The sequence below is a fragment of the Canis lupus genome, chromosome X (genome assembly GCF_048164855.1).
Source record: "Canis lupus baileyi chromosome X, mCanLup2.hap1, whole genome shotgun sequence".
NCBI lineage: Eukaryota > Metazoa > Chordata > Mammalia > Carnivora > Canidae > Canis > Canis lupus.
Genome location: NC_132876.1, coordinates 119,803,888 through 119,826,105, shown reverse-complemented (window position 1 = coordinate 119,826,105; position 22,218 = coordinate 119,803,888). Strand labels below are relative to the sequence as shown.

General features: G+C 52.9%; 1 protein-coding gene and 1 long non-coding RNA gene across 2 annotated transcripts in view; one reads left to right on the top strand and one right to left on the bottom strand.

The window, feature by feature from the left end:
* The window catches only part of LOC140627662 (uncharacterized), a 527,802-nt gene extending 506,351 nt beyond the window's left edge, over positions 1-21,451 (top strand). Inside the window, exons 13-14 of the long non-coding RNA XR_012026304.1 lie at positions 15,581-16,039; positions 16,289-21,451. This is a non-coding gene — a long non-coding RNA (uncharacterized lncRNA). The remainder of the gene's footprint in view (positions 1-15,580; positions 16,040-16,288) is intronic.
* The window catches only part of ANOS1 (anosmin 1), a 186,989-nt gene that overhangs the window by 17,567 nt on the left and 147,204 nt on the right, over positions 1-22,218 (bottom strand). Inside the window, exons 7-9 of the mRNA XM_072816087.1 lie at positions 19,464-19,669; positions 16,338-16,482; positions 6,533-6,679 (exon numbers count right to left, since the gene is read on the bottom strand). Of these exons, the coding sequence (XP_072672188.1) occupies positions 6,533-6,679; positions 16,338-16,482; positions 19,464-19,669 (498 nt within the window). The remainder of the gene's footprint in view (positions 1-6,532; positions 6,680-16,337; positions 16,483-19,463; positions 19,670-22,218) is intronic.

Below are 22,218 nucleotides of genomic sequence, written 5' to 3'. Positions count from 1 at the left end.
CAGGCTCTTTACGGAGGAAAACTGGTGGTTACCAGAGGGGGGCAGCGGGGGAGGCGGTTAACTCGGTGACGGGGATGCAGAGCGCACCCATCACGAGCACTGAGGAGTACACAGACTTGTAGGATCACTATACTGTCGTCAGACACTACTATGACAGTGCACGTTAACCGCGCTGGGATGAAAATAAAATACGGAAGCACCGATTCACGTCCCTACAGAATTGCTGAATCACTAAACTGTACCCCTGAGAGTACAGAACACTGTCTGTTAATGATACTGGTTATTTCTCAAGATCCCCAGAGCGGGGGATCCCTGGGTGGCACAGCGGTTTGGCGCCTGCCTTTGGCCCAGGGCGCGATCCTGGAGACCCGGGATCGAATCCCACGTCGGGCTCCCTGTGCATGGAGCCTGCTTCTCCCTCTGCCTGTGTCTCTGCCTCTCTCTCTCTCTCTCTCTGTATGACTATCATAAAAAAAAAAAAAAAAAAAAAAGATCCCCAGAGCGTAAAACACCCACGCTATGCTATGCTAGCTAAACTGTGTCCACGTAACTCATTTATACAAATATCTTGTCTTTAGCGTCATCTTGACAATTACGAAAATCCCTCAAGTCTGTACTTAGGACCTCAGGATCCCAGCATTAGCTAGAATATTAAAAACAGCATCATTCAATCAAATGTTTGCTAAGGGGACACATATGAAAATTCTAGGCTAAATGCCTTGTGCTGCTCTGGTTCTTGAACTTAAGTTTTTCCTTCTGCAAATAAGTCAGTAAGTCCTTGAGAAGTATTTTTAAATGTTGAAATTTACTTTCAGGACGCTTCAACTATGCTTCAAAAAGGAGATGTTTTTTTGTTTATAAAATACATCTAACTCACAGTGTCTGGCATAATTAAAGGCTACAAGAAATAAATGTTTTAGGATTTATTGATCTTAGAGAGCATGAGTGGGTGAAGCTGAAGGAGGAGAGGGAGACCCCCTCGAGCAGACTCCCGCTGAGCATAGAGCCGGACATGGTGCTCGGTCCCAGGACCCTTAGATCGTGACGTGAGGCCAAACCAAGAGTTGGACACCCAAGTGACTGTGCCACCCGGGCACCCCAGGGCCGCAAATTTTTAAATTAAATGTTAATCTCTAAATTCTGGGGTGATTGAAATCAGAGCTCGGAGAAAGGCCATCTTGGAGCGCCGCTGCCTAGCAAAGGACAGAAAGTCACAACGCTGGTGGCGGGGCACGCACACCGGCAAGGGCATCAGAAAATGCCAGCTCCCTAGGGCAGCAGTTTCTGATCTTCGCGGCATCTCAAACGACAGAAATACCACCTGGTACGTAGTAGGTCGTCAATAAATGTTAGTTAAATGACTTCCTTTCAGGAAGTAGTGCCTTGGTCTCTTTATATTTGTCAAAAAAAATGCTTTGGTCAGACAGATTTTCTGATTTTGGACAATTTTGTAAAAAGAGTAATTTTGAACACCTACTACGCAGAAGGCATTTCTCCTCAAAGTATTTTCTCTCTCTCTCTCTCTCTGAGCTAATTTTTAAATATTTTTGGAGCGCAAACACTAAGTCTAAACCCGAAAGCTTAAAAGAATCAATTGTGGATTCTGCTGTCACACAGTAAAAGTGAACTGATGTCTGCAGAATAATAAAATCACTAATTAATTACATGAGCTAAGAATAATGAAATTACTAATTAATTAAATGAACTGTACCTTTTAGAAGAATGATGGTTCTACAAAATCAGTGTTGAGGATACTTACTTCTTTCCAGAGCCTTCACTATTATACCCCAGCTACCATATACACTAAGTTGGCCTATTATATGATGTTTGAGTCATTTCTCTACAGAATTATATGCTGTGTCAAAATAATAACAAAAAACTTGAAGCTCTCTCTTTGGAAAATTTCAAGGGAAATGAACAGATTGGTGCTTTTGAGCTCCTAGCTCCAAAACCAACATGCTGGCCACCCTCGCTTTTTAGGAAATGTGACATATCTCGAAACCAATTTCTACTTATAATTTTGTCTCGATCAGTGAACAAGATTCTCGTCTACTCTCATTTGTCACAAGCGTTCGGGTTTTGTGTGTTTTTTTTTTTTTTTTTTAGGTTTCAAATCAGTGTATCCGCTGGTGGACATTAGTTACAAGTCAATAATCAATTCAGCTACTTGTGTCACAGACTTTTTATCACCACTTGAAATGGGTCTTACCACGTTGCATAGGGTGCACACAATGGAGGGTTTTTACAGAGTCAAAAAGTTTACAAAAGGCAGCCAAAGCGTCCTGCTCCGGGACAGGAAGAGATGCCGTATTCACATTCTGAGCAGAATTCGCATGAGGACTGTGTGTTGACTTAAAAGGCACCTCCTTTCCTAGGTTTGTGATAATTATGAACAGCACTTGCTTCAGAAAGTTCTGGGGGAACCGTGGTTTGGGTTCTGCAGGTCACACGGGGCCTGCCTAACACGCTTCAGGGGGGAGAACAATCTAGAGCATGTGTGGAGCACGCGCCGCCGCCGTGGTGAGCGCTGGGCCCCCGAGCTCCCGGTCTCCTCCTCGGAGGCTCTGGCCCCGCGAAGCTCCGGGTGGGATATGCTCGTTTGGCTTTCAGATTTAAAATCAAAGGGGAAATGGTGTGTGGATGTAATGTAGCCCAGGGGGCTTTTGGGGAAAAAAGACAAAACTCGAGGTAGAGCGTGAGCGTTCTCAGGACCTCAGCGGCCGTGGGATCTGCTGCGAGTCGACGTCCACCTGCAGACCCCGACGGCCCAGTAACTGCACCAACCGTGGCTCCTGTTTCTCCCACAGAACTCCCTGCTGGGCTCGGGGCTCTAGGCCGACCGTGACGTGTATGTGCAGCGCATGTACGTGTACACTCGCGCACGCACGCACACGATCTTTGAGACCATCATGACCTTGGTCGTCCCGCCCTGCAGTCTCACCCTGTGGGAACACTGACCATTTCCTGCTGCTGAGCGAGGGCAGCGATGGTTCATCCCATTTCAGGTGCCAAACTCAGTACCTAGACTTAACCGCGTCTATACTGCAAACTCAATCCTTGAACGTTTGCCAAAGGTTCCTACACCGTTGTCTGCAGAGGAGGAGAACAGGGTCAGTCCTAGAGCTACGAGGCACTCACCATCCTTCTTAAAGTCCCATCTCTTCTATGCTTCGGTCACCCTTCCACCTGCAGGAAACCCTGTAAGAGCCCTGACGCCTATGGGGTGATTACCAGACGCCGTCCCCACCGTCGGTACGCATGCTCCCACCCAAGCCCCACAGCACGCCTACGAGGTAGTCTATCATTTTCCCTTTAGTTCATCATGTTAACAGAATAAGAGAGAAAAAGTCATTGATCTTCTCATTACTTTCAGGAAGAATATTCGATAAAAATCAATGCATATCCATGATAAGAACACTAGCTCAGAGTAGCAGGGGACAGGGCGCCTGGGTGGCTCTGTCGGTTGAGTGTCTGCCTTCGGCTCAGGTCATGACCTCAGGGTCCTGGGATCGAGTCCCGTGTCATCAGGCTCCCGGCTCAGGGGCGAGTCTGCTTCTCCCTCTGCCCCTCTCCTCACTCGTGCTCTCTCTCATTCTCAAGTAAATGAATACAATCTTTAAAAAAGAAAAAAGATCCACACGGCATTTTGTTCGTCTGCTAAAGGGTGTCTGCAGAAAGCTGGCCCCTAGCACGCCCGGTATAAAGTGCTCAGCGGCCTGTTGCGCCAATCGTTTCATAGGAGCTCGGTGTATGAAACCATCACGTTGCGCACCTGCGCGATGGTCTGGGTCAGTTCTGTCTCCATACAGCTGGGAAAATAGGAGCAGCAGATATTCGCACATGGATATAAAACTGTGTACACTGGCACACGCTTGTATCCATCCACACGCGCATAAAGATCCCATTACTTCACCCCCCGCCCCTGTGAGATGGACACGCTATTGCCATTTTACAGATGAGACACTGATGTGTGAGTGGGGAGGGACTTGCCCGACATCACACACTTGGCGAGCGGTTCGCCTGGGCTTTGAAACCAAATACATCTCCTTTTAAAGACTGTATTCTAGGACGCCGGGCGGCTCAGGGCGTGATCCCGGGATCCAGGATCGAGTCCCGCATCGGGCGCCCGCTTCTCCCTCTCTGCCTGCGTCTCTGCCTCTCTCTGTGTCTCTCATGAATATATAAATAAAATCTTCAAAAAAACTAAAGACTGTATTCTTAAACTCTATGTTATTGGGGTTCAAAGAGTAGTTGGCAAGCGTGCAGTGTTTTACATATAGTGACTCCCTGCAGATGTCCACCACGGTGACTTTTCTCAGCCATCAATACCATTACCTTGTTTCCATATAATTAGTTGGAATCACTAGTAAATGATCAAGTAACCAAGAAGGACAGAAACTAGTGCTTCTGTTTAATTCGGCTTTGAAGAAACAGAAATGAAGGCGTCAAAAATAAAAACACATCACGTCTGCAGTGATCACTCCCGCTCCACCCTGTGCTGAACGCCACAGCCAGCGTTGAGGCAAGAGAGCCACGTGAAATGTCAGAGGTCTGGAGCGGAAAATATAACCTTTGCATTATTTACATGCCACATGGTTGCTTTTACAGACAAGTGGGAAAGGACTATCGCACGGAATGTCACGAGCAAGGTAACATGACAACAGAGCTGGCTCCACCATCCAGGCATAAAGAGAGGCTGTATTTATGTCTGTGACAACCAGAGTCAGAAAATAAAACTGAGAAAACATGTGCGTGTACGTAATGGGATCAAAATAATCAAAGACACTTTAGAAAATTGATATGAAATCGTACAATGCCTCTGCCTTATATATTGTAAATCACTGCTGAGAGAGAATCTTAAAAACCCGAATAAACTGACACATAAGTGTGCATATTTTGAAGATGCGAATTCTCTAGTCATGACCAGAGAGGCTGATTGTCATTTCAACAAAGATCTCGGGAGGTTTTTGTGGAAATTGACAAACTAATGCACACACTGATGTAAAACTACAAGGGGCCAAGAAGAGTCTAGAGGATTTGAAAATGAAGTAAAAAACTGAAGGATTGTGATTTAAGATATTTACAAATCTACGGTGGTTAAGGCAGTGTTGTAATGCCAGAGAGTTGGAAAAATAGATAAGAGGCCACAGAAAGTTAAAAAGGTAACCTGCCTGCACTGTTGATTTAGGGCCAGGGTAGCAGACCAGAGCTTGGGCGAAAGAGTCATTTTTATAATTTTTAAATTATAAAATAAAAAAAAAATACGTATTTTCTTGAGAGAGAGAGAGTGAGCACAGGTGGGGAGGGCCAGACACAGGAAGAGAAGGTCTGGAGCAGACACCCTGGTGAGTGCAGAGCCTGATGCAAGGCTTGATCCCAAACCCTGAGATCAGGGCCTGAGCCAAAATCCAGAGTCAGATGCTCAGCCAGCTGAGCCACCCGGGCGCCCCAGGAAAGAGTGCTTTTTACATAATGATGCTCTGTCAGCTGGAGATCGGGAGGGAAACAAGAATAAAAGGACAGTGACCCCTATAACTAAAGTCAGCTCCAGGCGGAAGTCAGCCCGAGAGAGAAAGGTGCAACACTGCCTTCTAGGGGACGACGGGAGGACCCGTGTGACCCTGGAGAAGCAAAGACTCTCCACCGGGGCCCAGGGAGCGGTCACCTAAAGGAGACAAGATGATGAATCGACCCCCTCTAGACCTGAGAGCCACTGAGAAGGAAGGAAGGAAGGCAAGTGTTGGTCACACAGGGACCCCGCAGGTGACTCATACCCTCGATGCGTAAGGGACGCTTGCAGGACAGCCCGCGGGGCGAAGACGCACGTTCAGACAACGCACGGCTGTCAAGAGGCAGCAAGCTCAGGAAGATGGGAGTTCCGCAAGGCGGGGAGCGGGTGGGGGGCGCCCCAGGATGGTCGTGCCCTGCCCGTGGGAATGTCAGCTGGCGCAAAGCTCTGTCTTCCAAAGCTCTGGGCGCTCTAACGACCGAAAGGCCCCCGCTCGTCGGGGGTGATATGTGCCCCAGAGGCCACAGCAGCAGCGTGCCTGTGAAGACAGGCCGACATCCCTGAGGTGACAGGATGCCACGCGCTGACCGATGACTGGCTCCTAGAAAACAAGGGCCGGGCCCCTCACAGTGCACAACAGCAAGACATTTAACTGCAACCACGAGAGGACCGAAGTGTTTTAAGTGTCTCGTTCGGGTGATATTTTCCTTAATATTAACACCGTGGCGGGCGCCTGCGTGCATCTGTCGGTCGCGCATCTGACTCTCGGTTTTGCCTCGGGTCGTGATCTCAGGGTTGTGGGATCCGACAGGGCACTGGGCTCCGCACTCAGCACGATGTCTGCTCGACATTCGTTCTCTCTCCCTCCCGCTCTGCCCCCCCCCCCATGTTATCTCTAAAATAAATAAATCTTAAAAAAAAAAAAAACAAGTCAACCCCGTGGCGCGACCTTGAGTTCGCACTAGCAGCGCGGGGTCAGCGGGCTACTTAAGGCAGCCGCCAGCGAGGAGAGCGTGTGCGCACCTTCGGTCTTTTTCCAGTAGACCTTCACCTGCAGTTGGTTGTCTTGATAGAAGGGGGCTCCGATTTCCAGGAGGCGAGCGGGCCGTCGTCTCTGGAAAGGGGGCTGTATGTGCGTCGGGCTCTTTCTGGATTTTCCGACGTGCTCTTCTGCAACAAAGTACGACATTGTGATTCGCTGGTCAAGGTAACGGGCAATCAGTACACATTCACCCTTCGGGGAGGCTCTGGGTTAAACCAGACGTACGGATACGGTTTCTCATGATAGGTTTTTTAAAAAAGTTGTGAAGAGAGTAAACGAAATGATATGAAGATACCACGTGGCCTGGAAACCACAGAGCTTTGCATGACGTGCCGGCAGTTCTACGCCCCCAGCCGCCACAAGGTCCCCTAAATGGGCACTTTGCTGTGTTGACTCGCACCTGAAGTATCACATCAGCAAATGCACCTCGATGATACTTCAGATGAGGCTTTAGGCCTGAAGGCTGCCTTCGTTCACGCGCTCACTCGTTCTTTCCTGTCAGTCCCCGGTGAGACCTCCTAGGTGCCCGGCAGCGAGCCCGGGGCCACAGAGACGAAGCTCTTGGGCCCGGGGCTCTTGCGAAAGCGGCACGCGGGTGCAGGTGATCCCGCGCGTCGGTAGACGAGGGAGCACAGTGGGGGGTAGGGACGTGTTTGTGGCTCCCAGCCCACTGTTGCCTGTTCTCTGGAGGAATCGCCTAAGAGTGTCTGTGGCAACGAGTTAGCAGAGAGGATAGGACATTTGTAGTAGGCAAGGCGATGCTCTAGGGACGGCGAGGCTGAGTCGTCTGCGGACTCGGTGCTGCTCTCCCCACCGTCACTGTAACTCTGTCTCCACCGCACACTTACTGCAACAAGGACTGTAAACGGGATTCAGACGACCCCACCCTCACATGCCCCACATGCAACGGGACGCAGAGAAGAGCTGCACTCAGAGAAAACACCAGGAAGCATTCCCCTGAACCCAGGAATCCAAACTTGAAATCCTCGCGCTTGGCCGAGGCCACCTCCCGTCACCATCTGGCTCTGCCTCTACTGTGGTTTGTGTCGTGCGGCCCTCACGTGGCTGTGCCTGTCCCCTTCGTGCCATTCCCAGTTCCTGACACCTGCTGGGTCCCTGGTCAGCGCGCGCCAGGCTCTGTCAGTGCAGCTTGCAGTGCTGCCCCCTGTCCGAGCCCTGACGACCCCTGACCTCTGCGGGGCCCCAGCTGCTGTCCTCGGGGACGATGTCCCGGGAGGCACAGAAGCAAACAGCCTCACTACACCCGTGGTTTCCCAGCGTTGGGTCTTGTTCCCTGGGCTTGGCTGCTGCCGCCAGAGCATGAGCGCTGGGAGCCTAGGGAAGGCACCGTGTGGGGTGAGCACATCTGGATTCAGGACCCTGGCGCTCAGCCCTGTGGGGGGCGGGGGGGAGCGCTGACTGGAGCATATGAGTCCCTTGGCTCTGGAGCCACTGGGCTCTTCTCCAGGAGCTGCGCCAAGGGGAGAACCTGGCTCCGCAGGGGACTCGGGTGGGTCCTGGGGGGCCCGGGGGAACCCCGCTGCTGTGTGCACACTGCTGTGTGCAGGCCTGCTTGGCCTCTCCGGGAGCTCGACTGCAGCCATGGCCTGGGTCCCCCTCTGACACCATCCATGCCAGGGGGTGTTCCCCACTGACACCATCCACACTGGGGGGTGTCCCCCTCTGACACCATCCACACCCGGGGGGTGTCCCCCTCTTAGGCTCTCATCCCAAAGTCATCGCTCTCCTGAGTTCGCCATGAACTCCTGCTGTGCACACCTCAAGCACGCGTTAACTGGCTGCCTAAGGACTGAGATTTTCACAAGCCCATGTGTGCTTCCAATAATCCCTTGAAAGATCTGTGGCTTTGAGAATTCGCCAGCGGATACTCAAGATAAGGTTTAGATACTACGTTTAATCTCTATGCAAATTTTATTTTCGTATTTCCTGGGATGTCCCGCAGAAACTATTTTTCATTCCATACACGTTGGATGTAGTTTTCTGTGTGTCAGGGCTGAAATGCATGAATGTGTAGTGCTGCAGACGCTCGCTGCATGGAAAGGACAGAGGGGCTCAAGCCTCAGGCCTAGGAGCGTGGCCCTCGCAGTAAGGGGGAGCCCTGCACTTTGAGTGGTAAATAAACGTGCAATAAAGTCCCGAAGGTAAGAGAACGGAGAGAGTAGGCTATTTTTCCAAATGTCAAAACTGATAAACTTTATAGATTAAGAGGTTCTGCGTGTATCTGTCTGCATGCCAAGTGTCGTCTGCAGAGCTCGAGGAACACCCAAGGTGCAGGCAGCAATGTGAAGCATCGGCCCTGCGACAGCCCTGCAGATGCTCCTCCGACCTCCAGAAAACCAAGCTGCCTTTCCAGCCAAGGCTGCTATGTCGCTTGTCCTTCGAGGGGTGCGTTTATAGAACGTAATGAACGTTCAGCCTGTGGCTGCAGAGACGCTGAGGAGCCCGCAGGCCTGGAGAAATGTAATTCAGAAAGTGATTCACATGCTGGCGGGCACCCCCCCCTCTTGCCCCTGAAAGGTCATGTCCTTTGCCTGCACGACGAAGCTGTGATCATTTACTTCTGGTTGGTCTGTGATGAATACACAGCGTCCTTGTAAGAGGCAGCGGATGCTCTGATGAGACCGCAGCCCAGCGCGGGCACCCGAGAGCCTGACAAGGAGCAGGTGTGCATAAGAGGCTGAGCGGCTGCTCTGATGAGACCGCAGCCCAGCGTGGGCACCCGAGAGCCTGACAAGGCGCAGGTCCCGTAAGAGGCGAGCGGCTGCTCTGATGAGACCGGAGCCTAGTGCCGGCACCCGAGAGCCTGACAACGTGCAGGTCCCGTAAGAGGCAAGCAGCTGCTCTGATGAGACCACAGCCCAGCACGGGCACCCGACAGCCTGACAACGTGCAGGTCCCGTAAGAGGCAAGTGGCTGCTCTGATGAGACCGCAGCCCAGCGCGGGCACCCGAGAGCCTGACAAGGCGCAGGTCCGCGGGGCCTAATCCGCTGCGAAGCCCGAGTCTTCCCAGCACAGCCGGGACCCAAAGGGTGTGCGCTGTCACCGGTGCTTTGCTCTCCTCACGTATTAGCTCCCTCCATCACCTCTGTGAAGCCACATGAGAGGCTTCGGCTAGTCCTGACTCCGGTGGCCCTTAGGTGTAAGTGTTGTTGACTTCTAAAAAAGATTTTGTTTGTTCATTTGAAAGAGAAAGAGAGGGATCCCTGGGTGGTGCAGCGGTTTGGCGCCTGCCTTTGGCCCAGGGCGCGATCCTGGAGACCCGGGATCGGGTCCCACGTCGGACTCCCGGTGCATGGAGCCTGCTTCTCCCTCTGCCTGTGTCTCTGCCTCTCTCTCTCTCTGTGTGAGACTATCATGAATAAATAAAAATTTATATAAAAAAAAATAAATAAAAGAGAAAGAGAGTGTGGGAGGGGGAGAGCGCAAGCAGGGGCAGAGGCAGGGAGAGGCCGACTCCCCGGGAGCAGGGAGCCCGGCAGGGGACTGGATCCCCGGCGCCGCCCGGACCACGGCAGAGCCCGAGGCAGACGCTCCACCGCTGAGCCCCCAGCGCCCGCTGCCCTGACTCCATCGGTCAGATGAGACATCGTGTGACGATCAAAGATGACGGAGCAGAAAGTGCCGCTCTGCTCAGCACCGGCCCGACGGGGAGCTGCGGGCGGCTGGCGGTGCCCCGAGCGTGCCCGCGCCCGCCTGCCTCCTGGACACGCTCTTCCCGGCGGGCAGGGGCGGTCTCCGGCCTCGGGAGGGCCCGCGCGGGCGGAAGGACGGACGCGTCTGCCTGGCGTTACAGAGCAGCGACCCGGCTCCGGCCAGGGGACCCGTGGCCGCCTCGAAGGGACGAGGCCGCCCTGCACTCGGCTTCAGGCGACGCAGCTCCACGCTCCTCCCCTACACGCGGGCGCCAAGCTCGGCCGCCGGCCGCCCCACCGACCCCATGCGCTCGCTTCTCGGCCGAGGCCCTGGAACAAAGCCCCACCGGGCTGCACAGCCCCGCGGCAGCTCCGTCTGCGTGGGACCAGGTGCAGGACGGCGTCCCTACGGTCCCGGGACAATGGGAGGGACCGGGACGAGGGGCGGGGACCAGGGGCGGGAGGGGCCTTGACGAGGTGGAACCATGAGGAGGGGAACCATGAGCGGGAGGGACCAGGGGCGGGAGGGGCCTTGACGAGGTGGAACCATGAGGGGGGGAACCATGAGCGGGAGGGACCAGGGGCGGGAGGGGCCTTGATGAGGTGGAACCATGAGGAGGGGAACCATGAGCGGGAGGGACCAGGGGCGGGAGGGGCCTTGATGAGGTGGAACCATGAGGGGGGGAACCATGAGTGGGAGGACCAGGGGCGGGAGGGGCCTTGACGAGGTGGAACCATGAGGGGGGGAACCATGAGCGGGAGGGACCAGGGGCGGGAGGGGCCATGACGAGGTGGAAACATGGGGGGGGGGCGGACCATGAACGGGAGGGACCATGAGGAGGAGAGAATGTGACTGGGCGGAACCATGAGTGGGGGGAACCATGAGCTAGAGGACCAGGGGTGGGAGGGGCCTTGAAGAGGTGGAAACATGAGGGGGGAACCATGAGCGGGAGGGACCATGAGGAGGAGAGAACGTGACTGGGCGGAACCATGAGTGGGGGGAACCATGAGTGGGAGGACCAGGGGCGGGAGGGGCCAGGAAGAGGTGGAACCATGAGGGGGGGAACCATGAGCGGGAGGGACCATGAGGAGAGAACGTGACTGGGTGGAACCATCAGTGGGGGGAACCATGAGTGGGAGGACCAGGGGCGGGAGGGGCCATGAGAAGGTGGAACCATGAGTGGGGGGAACCATGAGCGGGAGGGACCATGAGGAGGAGAGAACGTGACTGGGTGGAACCATGAGTGGGAGGGAACCATAAGTGGGGGGGGGAACCATGAGCGGGAGGGGCCTTGATGAGGTGGAACCATGAGGGGGGGAACCATGAGTGGGAGGGGCCTTGACGAGGTGGAACCATGAGGGGGGGAACCATGAGCGGGAGGGACCAGGGGCGGGAGGGGCCATGACGAGGTGGAAACATGGCGGGGGCGGGCCATGAACGGGAGGGACCATGAGGAGGAGAGAATGTGACTGGGCGGAACCATGAGTGGGGGGAACCATGAGCGAGAGGACCAGGGGTGGGAGGGGCCTTGAAGAGGTGGAAACATGAGGGGGGAACCATGAGCGGGAGGGACCATGAGGAGGAGAGAACGTGACTGGGCGGAACCATGAGTGGGGGGAACCATGAGTGGGAGGACCAGGGGCGGGAGGGGCCATGAGGAGGTGGAACCATGAGTGGGGGGGAACCATGAGTGGGAGGGACCATGAGGAGGAGAGAATGTGACTGGGTGGAACCATGAGTGGGGGGAACCATGAGTGGGAGGACCAGGGGCGGGAGGGGCCATGAGGAGGTGGAACCATGAGTGGGGGGAACCATGAGTGGGAGGGACCATGAGGAGGAGAGAATGTGACTGGGTGGAACCATGAGTGGGGGGGAACCATGAGCGGGAGGACCAGGGGCGGGAGGGGCCAGGAGGAGGTGGAACCATGAGTGGGGGGAACCATGAGCAGGAGGGACCAAGGGCAGGAGAGAGCAGGCATAGGAGAGGCCGTCGGTAGGGTCCCAGGACAATGACAAGGAAGGACCAGGAGGGCGGGACCAGGGGCGGAAGGACCATGAGGAAGAGAGAACATAAGTGGGTGGAACCGTGATTAGGGGGAACCATGAGCGGAAGGGACCAGGGGCGGGAGGGAGCACGAGCGGGAGGGGCCGGAGAACATGACTGGGCGGAACCATGAATAGGGAGAACCATGAGTAGGAGGGACCAGGGGCGGGAGGCACCAGAGAACATGACTGGGCAGAACCATGAGTAGGATGGAACCATGAGCGGGAGGGACCAGGGGCAGGAAGCACCATGAGTCGGAGAGATCACGAGCGAGAGGGACAAGGAGCGGTCGGGACTGGGGGCGGTCGGGACCATAAGGAGGAGAACATGAGTGGGCGGAACCATGATTAGGGGGAACCATGAGTGGGAAAGACCAGGAGTGAGAGCGAACAGGGGCAGGAAGGACCATGAGCGGGAGGGACCAGGAGTGGGAGGGGCCATGAGGAGGAGAGAGCATGAGTAGGCGGAACCATGATTGGGGGGGAAACCATGTGCGGGAGGAACCATGAGTAGGGGGGAGCCAAGAGTGGGAGGGACTCTGGGAGGAGAGAACATGAGTAGGCAGAACCATGATTAGGGGGAACCATTAGGGGGAGGGACCATGAGGAATTGAGAACATGAGGTGGAACCATGAGTATGGGGACCATGAGCGGGAGGACCAAAGGCAGGAGGGGCCATGAGGAGGAGCAAACAGGAGGCAGAACCATGGTCTGGAAGGATGAGCGGGACTGACCGTGAACGGTCGGGACCAGGGGCGGGAGGCACCAGAGAACATGACTGGGTTGAACCATGATTAGGGGGGAACCATGAGCGAGAGGGACCAGGGACGGGAAGGACCATGAGCGGGAGGGGCCATGAGGGGGTGGAACCATGAGTGGGAGAGACCACGAGTGAGAGGGAAGGGGGGCGGGAGGGAACATGAAGAATGAGTACATGAGTAGGCGGAACCATGATTAAGGGGGAACCATAAGCTGGAGGGACTATGAGGGGGAGGGATCATGAGGAAGTGAGAACATGAGGTGGAACCGTGAGTATGGGGAACCATGAGCGGGAGGACCAAGGGCGGGAGGGACCATGAGGAGAGAACATGAGTAGGTGGAACCATGTGCAGGAGGGACCAGGGGCCTGAAAAACCATGAGGAAGTGAGAACATGAGTAGGCGGAACCACGAGTGGGGGAAACCAAGAGTGGGGGGAACCGAGAGCAGGAGGGACTTTGGGAGAACATGAATAGGCAGAACCATGATTAGGGGGGAAGCATGACCAGTAGGAACTATGAGGGGGAGGGACCATGAGGAAGTGAAAGCATGAGGTGGAATCATGAGTATGGGGAACCATGAGTGGGAGGGACCAGGGGCGGGAGGATCAAGGGCAGGAGGGACCATGAGAAGGAGCAAACAGGAGGCGGAACCATGGTCCGGGAAGATCATGAGCAGGAGGGATCATGAGCGGGACGGACCGTGAGTGGTCTGGACCAGGGGCAGGAGGGGCCAAGGAGGAGAGAACAGGAGTAGGCGGAACCATGATTAGGGGAAACCATGTGCCAGAGGAACCAAAAACGGGAGGGACCATGAGGAAGTGAGTAAATGAGTAGACGGAACCATGAGTACCCGGGAACCATGAGTGGGAGGAACCACGATCCGGAGGGGCCATGAGAACATGAGTAGGCGGAACCAAGATTGGGGATAAGCATGGGAGGGAGGGACCATGAAGAGGACAAACACTGAGTAGGCGGAACCATGGACAGGGGGTATCATGAGTGGGACGGCCCATGACCAGCGAGGCCAGGAGTGGGCGAGGCCTACGAGGTGGCAGGGCCGGGGTGGGCGGGGCCAGGAGCAAGTGGGCGGGCCTGCGAGGTGGGCGGGGCCAGGAGCAAGTGGGCGGGGCCAGGAGCAAGCGGCAACAAGGGCGGGAGGAGCAGGAGCAGGAGCCCCCCTGGGGGGTCCCGGGAGCAGCAGCTCCGTGCGCCGCCCCCCCCACCGTGGCAGGCCGAGGTCCGCAGCTCTGCCTCCCGTTCGGGGTTCGGGGCTCGGGGCTGTGGGGATCCACCCAAATGGCGGGCGTCTGCAACCCCACAGCGGGTGGCAACGGGGCAGGGACGTGGTTCGCGCCGTCCCCGAAGGGCGAGGCGAAGCAGGAGCGCAGACACAGGCCCCTCAGGAGGCCCTCTCACGGCGGGGGGACGTGCGGATGGCCGGAGCACGGCGGCCACTGGGCCCACGGCCCACGGCACGTGCCGGCGGACACGGGCGCCTCGGCGAAGAGCGAGGAGCCGCAGCACCCGGAGGCCCGAGGGCCCGGAGCCGGCCGCGCTGACGCTGAGGGGCGGAGCCTGCCGCACACTCCATACCCGTGCCCGTGCCCTGCGTCCGCCGACGCCTCGCTGCTCCGGGCCCTCGGGCCGCACAGCCACCTTAGCTGCTGCTGCCTCCGCGGCGGACTAATGCTTGTGTGATCGCGTCTACATGTTCATCGTCCACACTCCACATTAGGCAGAGATCACATGCATCCAGTGTTGCAGAGTGTGTGCGTCCATGTGCATGTGTGCATATGCGGGTGTCTCTGTGTATGCAGATGTGTGCGTGTGTGCATATGCAGGTGGCTCTGTGTACGTATGTGTGTGCATGGGTATGTGTACAGACATGTGCATCCTTATGCATCCTGTACACGTGTGCATGCGTGCATGTGTATCTGTGGACATGTGTGTCTGCTTACGCATCCTGTACATGTGTACATGCATGCATATGCCTGCGTATCTGTGTACATGTGTGTGCATGCATGCATATGCATCCTGTACCGTGCATGCATATGCATGCTTACGTGTATGTGTGTGCATATGCACATCTATTTGTGTATGTTGTGTATGTATGTGTATGTGCATGTGTCCATGTATATGCACATATACACAAATATACGTGCAAATGGACTAGATCGTGTATACTTGGGCTACACAGTACATAGGCACACTATATAGTGCGGCATGTTCATAGTATAAGAGTAACACAGTAAGTATCCCCCCATATTAGACGCAGTGCTGGCATAATTCGTAGCCGTACATTTCAGGTTGAGGAACGGATGGATGACAGGATTGAAAAATCAGTCTAAGTTTCTAAACATACAGAAAAGTTAAAAAAAATTTTTTTTCATGAGAATTTTTCAGTAACAGTTGTATCGTGCCCAGAGTTATACAGAGAAAGAGAAGACTGTTTCAAATACATTTAATCTCCAAAGAGACGGTTTCTCAAGCAGGTAGGAAGCTCTGTTTCTGGAACGTTTTTGAACGCGTCATTTCAAACAGACCTGCTCATTCCGATCCTATTTTTTGCAGGTGGTACAAGGTAATTACAAGCAATGACTGCGCCTAAGTCTGCAGAGCGAGGCTCGCCTTTCCTAAATTCAGACAAGCTTCGAGCCCATTGCTCTACCCTCTGCACCGGGCCCTGATGAAAGGCAGACGCCACGGGGCTCTCCTCCTAGGGAATCAACATCACACGCTCCTTTCATCTGCCCCGTTCCGGAAGCCTCGCCAGGCGCTTCTCCTCTGCGGCTCTCACCGGCCCGGCCCCTCTTGTGAACAAAGCCAGGAATAAGAAAGCGACTTATTTTCTGGCTCAGATGGGGGTGCCATGTAAAGACCCTCCTTTTGCTTTGCACGGTCTGCGGCAAACATACTAGTTTAGGAAAACTGGAGACAAGGGAAATCAATATGGGAATAATTAACTCCGTGGAATATGAAGTAGCCTTTCCAGAAGTGACTGGGGCCGCTGTGGAATGCCAGTTAGAACGGGTGTGTCCCCTGCCCCATGTGCAGGAGTGGGAAGTTTTCTTGTTAAGCTTCCATTATGACACCAAAGTAGTGCATATTCAACAGATAAAAAATTGAAAGGTGGAAGTGTGTGACACACAGTAGTTCCAGAGGTCATCTCACCCAGCACTGGAGGCTCACGGCCAGCAGGGTCTCCCAGGTCACGACTGCCGGGGGAAAGGCTCAAGCTCACTCTCTCTGTCTCTCTGTCTGTCTCTCTCTCTCTCTTAGGCGAGCCCCAGCTTTACCACCCACCGGAGGACAAGGACTCGGCACTTACTGTGGCTGGCGGCGTGCGCCGGCGTGAAGTGCAGGGAGGCCTTGGCCCCCTTCAGGCGCGTCTGCCCCCAGTACGCCACGGCCTGCAGCTCCACGGTGTAGCTGGAGTCTGGCTGGAGTCTGTCCAGGATCACCGAATTCTGGGACTGCAGAGGAAGACAAAATTCACCACGCCCGTTACACGCCTGCCCTGCCTCTCCTCTTCGTCACAAAGCCACACGGTCCTCATGCAGCGGCATGTCACCCCCTACTTGGCTCTGCCCTCAGTTTTCTAAGATCACACAATTCTCTTTGTCTTTAGGATCCGAAAATCCTCTTTTACCATGCATCAAAATAAATTTTATAGAATGACCACACATATTTTTTGGAACTTGTTCCTCATCCAATGACTGGATCCTCCCTGATACTATACAACTGAATAATTCCGTCCCCTCCCATTCTAGACACCATCTCACAGAGAAGAGAGATGCGTTGGTCGTAAACTGACCGAGCTCATGTTGGCATACCTGGAAAAATTATGAATTGGCACTAACTGCATATTTAAAATATTTCTTTTAAATGTCCTATGAGTAAATTTCAATCAAAAGTAGTGAGGAGAATCATCCTAAGAAAATGTTTTAAGATTTTTTTTGGTCATCGTTATTGTTAGTGTCAAGCACTCATCCAGGTTTCTCTGTGTGACGTGCAGCATTAAGTGAAGCAAGTCAAAACGACCTCTTTGCCTAATGGCTGGAGGCCAGACAGGAATTCTACTACAGGCTGAGAGATCCAGTGACACATCAGAGCGAGCCAGGTGTCTGATGGTGGCCTCGAGACAGGAGCACACGTCTGATAACCCTGAGTCAGGTGCTTTTTCTAGGGTTACGGGAAACCAGCTTAGTTTCCTAAGAAACTGAAGAAAAATGAAAATAATGAAAGAAAAATAAAGTTGGGTGTCTTTGACGCATGTGATGGCTGTAAGGCTTGCCCAGAAACTACAGGGTGGTACTGACAGTGACACGGGACAGGGAGTGTCCCACTGGCACTGCAACACCTAAGGAACTCCTGTGTTTCAATTCCACCGTCACCTGTTACCAACATTCTGATCACACTCTCGGGCCTTGTGAGATCTCTTTTCGGCGCGAGAACATGCTTTCCGTGGGCATTCCAGAACCGCGACCATAAGGCTCACTGTAAATTCTGGATGGCGCTGCTATGGGATTCGGGCTTTTGAGGGATGAACGATCAGAATGCAGCCATCTCCGGCTGTTTGGCTCTGGAAGGCTGACGGCACAACCGCAAGTCAGAGAGAGGCAGACTCCAGGCCACGGTTGGGTCTTCGAGGGGAGGAGGGACAGTGCTCTGCACCGGGTGCTGCCGGAGGAAAACCCTCTTGGGGTCTCCTGGTGGACGTTTTACATCCTTTAACATGTAGTGTGTTTGCATAAACTACCAATCCTTGCTTTTACTTAGGGTTTCCTGTTGGATTATCACTCTCCCCAAACTGCTGTCTCCAAACTAAAAGAAAACTTACTTTTGAAAAAGCATCCCCTTGAAGATCCCCTCTCTCCTATTTACCAAGGATATTAGTAAATCTCTTAGTAAATGGGGACTCACTGATCCCTAAAAAGAAAATTTTATAATTTCTCATGTTCTCTTCGATTTCTCCATTTTTTTTAAAGATTTTATGTATTTTTTCATGAGAGACAGAGAGAGAGAGAGAGAGGCAGAGACACAGGCAGAGGGAGATGCAGGCTCCATGCAGGGAGCCTGACATGGGACTCAATCCGGGGTCTCCAAGCGGCGCTAACTGCTGAGCCACCCGGGCTGCCCGATTTCTCCAGTTTCTAATCCTAATCTCAACTGGTGAGATTTTGACATTGAGAATTTAGTGATCCACATGACCTATAGCTTGCCTATGGTGGATCCAAAAATTTAAATAGTGACCTACAATTTTGGCTACCCTGTCCTATTAACGGTGTCAATTAACTTTGCAGTTCACGTTTTATTTATCTAATTGACACTGGAAAGAAATACATTGCAGTTTCCTAGTAACCCATGATGCTGTTTGCTGATTGATGGTGTATGTGTGTGCATGTATGTGCATGTATGTGCGTGTGTGTGTGTGTGTGTGTGTGTGTGTGTGGTGTGCAGGCACTATTACCATTTTGCTTCCTACCCCTTATGGGTCCCACAATTTAAGCTCCTTTAAATCTTCCTATGTGCCAACCACGCGTTGCCAATTATCACTTATGGTGAAGTCCTTAAAAATAAAAGATGGAAATGTCAGAAAGTTTCTTAAAAATAAACCAAAATAGGCATCAGCTAAATATCAAGGTTACAGACTTTTGGAGACATGTTTTAGAATTCTAAATGGCACAGCAATTAGAATCTTCACTGCCAAAAAAAAAAAAAAAAAAAAAAGGCTTACCATCCTTTTTGTAAGACATTTTCAAATATTTATTTTTTTATGGAATTCAGCTTTATAAATTAGGGGGAAGTTGTTTATGTAAGTTTTCTAACAACAATAAAAGAAACCGAGTAACTTCTTTTTGTGCACTAAGAAATTCATGCAATGCCAAATGTTCACGATCATAGCAATCTCATTTCAGAAAATGGTTCAGTGAAGACTTTATTTCTTGGCATCTGGAAAATAAACCATTCCAAGTTCTTTTAATCAATGAGAGCAATATATTGTCAAACATGCATTTTCTAAGCTGATTAGCTTACAGAAGGAAATCCCCTGCGACAGAAAAGCCATGAACATTGCTCATTGATTTACAAGGATCTCAACCAAAACCAAAGAAGATCTAGATGCTAGGGACATTTTGAATTACGTGATTTTCTATGACAGGGCATCAAGACAAAAATGATTTCTGTTCCTCTCCTTTCTGGCATCGTGCCTGCCATTTGGAGATGAGTAGGTCAACGGGCTACCTGCAGCTATTTTCACCTAAAATGTCAAAGGCAAAACTTCTGGAATGGACCTCCACTCTCTGCACTTCCTCAGCGCAAGCGAGAGGGATGGGAAGTTTTCCTTCACCCATTCCTTCTCTTAGCTCACCAGAGGCCACCCCTGGGATCTGCGGCCTTGAGTTCAAATACACTTTGCAAGAAGACTCCACTCTTGCTTCTCGTACCCACTTACCCCATCCGTAGTCTTTCTCCGCTTCTTTTTTGTTGGGACGAGGGATTTGCTGTTGACCGTCCAGCTCCAAAACACCTTGTAGTGATGCACGGGGATGTCTGGTTCCTCAGGGAGATCCCAAACAATAGCCACGGTCACAGTGTTGTCACTGTTTACGGTGGAATTTGCAAGTCGGAGGTTGGCCGGAGCTGGGGGTGCGGATGGATCTGAAATCCAGGAGAAAGACACACCATATACTCAAGTACCAAGGTGACAACAAAAGCCATGTCCTTGGATGTCTAGTAACTACACTGTCAACACATGAGCACTGCCCTTTACATGCAGAGAAGCTGAAAACAAATACAGTCTCTTCTGTAAGCCTCAAATGAAAATACAGGGCACAAAACAGGAAGATAGATTCGTTTGGGCCACATTTGTAATCCAGAAGGCTCTATATACCACTATAACCCAGCTAAATTTTCACTGTACCTCAATTGATAAATTTTTATGAAATATGGTATAATTGGAGCACCTGTGTCAGTTAAGCGTTTGACTCTCGGTTTTGGCTCAGGGTGTGATCCCACAATCATGAGATCCAGCCCGAGTTGGCCTCTGCACTCAGCACGAAGTCTGCTTGAAATTCTTTCTCCCTCTCCTTTTGCCCCTCCCCCTCCCCGCTCACATATGCTCTCTCTCAAATAAATAAAATCTTTTTTAAAAAAACAAACAAACATGGTAGGATTCCACTTAGGCTGGTTGGCATTAAAAAGGTCAGCAGAGTAGACCTGGCTTTGAAAACTCTGGGCAGAAAAAGAAAGAAGTCCAGCTCACCCGAGTAATTGTTTTCATCTTACTGGTCGTGTAGCTTTTGATCCTTGCTTCAGGAAGAGTGAAAAACGGAGATCAGCAAAAATAAAGCATTTTTTTTTTCTTACTCTACATTGCAAATTGGATGGCATACGGATGACATCCATTTTTGTAATTTCACCATTTCTGGCTTGTCACATAAACCAAAACCTTCTCAGCTGTCAAGAGACAGACTAGGCTCTGGAATTATTACTCTACAAATCTCCATGTATATATATATGTATATATATATGAAGATGACTAAACATGCATGAGCTAGACGGCCTTTCCTTCATTCTCTGCCATAAAGTGAGCAAGTGTAGATGCCGCTCACCACAAATTATTTACAGATGGTTTCGTTTTGAAGACGCTTTCCCAGAAAAATGCTGTCAATAATTCGAATATTTATAATACCATCTGCATCAGAAGTGGAAAGAGGTTATAGCTAACTTGATAGAAATGAAGCAGACCAAGGGAAAAATACCCATGTTTTTACTGTCGGGATTGTGTGTGGTTTGGGGATGATGAAAACATGAATCACTTTTAAAAATCTCTTGCTTTTCTTGGATATGTAAGGAAGGAGCGCAGGTCTGGTTGATTGCTCAATCTTTAAAAATGAGAACATTTCGTAGTCACTTTTTCAGGTGAGTGGCTAACCCAAAGCACAGTTCGTGATACTGTTGATCAGGTGGTCCTGAGACAGTCAACTTCAGGAAACTTCTGGGAGCGCCCGAGACATACACTGGGATACGCTGACTCAGTGAGTCCCCGTGGGGCCCCATATGTATAAATTTCATATATTTGCATAAATATGTATTTGTAGGTTTTATGTCAAATATTTTCTATGTAAAACACACAATTCTGAAGCAGATGATCTACCGCAGGCCGGAACTTGAAAAGCACCGCACCTGGTGGCAACAAAGCAAGAGGTGTGAGCGCCCCTGGGTTCTGGGTCAGCTGGAAAACGCTGGTTTGCCTCACCCTGGGCCTGGGGAGCGCCGGGGAGCCCCCTCCGGTCATGCACGTGGACGCAGGGACACCGCTGGGCCGCCTGCACTCTGAGTCACGGCCTCCACCTGACACGACTCTGCTCCCAGTGCGGCTCCTGCTCGGCCTCCCCGGCTGGCTCACCGCACGCCGCCGTCTGCGCGGGCCGCCCCCCAGCCCTGCCCCCTCGTGTCCTCGCACCTCCTGGGGCTCTGGTCCGGTCACAGCTGTACCCAAGGGCTCTGTTCCGCTGACTCTCAGGTGCATGTGCTCACGGGAGCCTGGACGGTCAGCTCCGCTCGGGGCCTCCGAGCCACCCCAGGCAGGAGGCGTCCGACTCAGCCCTGGTCGTCAGCGCAGCTCAGGAGCAAACTCCTTCCTTCCGCTTGGCCAGAGCTTAGCCAGACGGGACACCTGAGGTCACAGCGTCCCTCGGAGCCCTTCGGCAACACCTGCTGGCGGACTTCAGCGCACCGCGGTCAACCGCGTGATGCCGCGGGCACCGCCACCTTTCCCGCAGTGTGGCAGGGGCCTCCCCTCAACCCTGCCCGTGCTGAGGCCTCCGGAGCCTCTCCCAGTAGTGCCCACACCGGGTCCGTCGCTCCCGCTTGAGGCTTCCCGGCTCAGGGTCCAAGCATTAGCAGTCCCCCAGGTCCTGCAGACTGGGGCCTCGCGTTGCCTCCCAAATGCTTTCCCAGGCCCACCAGGCCCTCTGCTCAAGTCCCATCATTGCCTACTAGGCCGTGGAGAGGCCAACCACCAGGCTGAGACATCCCCACGGTCTGCCTACCGCTTGCCCCCGCAGCTCCCCGTGGCGGGCGCCTCACCTGCTGGGGGTCTACCAGATGCCACCCCATTCAAAAGAGCTACCAGCTCTTTCCTCCCGCCCGAGAAAGTTTTCACCATGATTTCTCCTGCTTCCTTGTTCTCCACAGCCCTTATG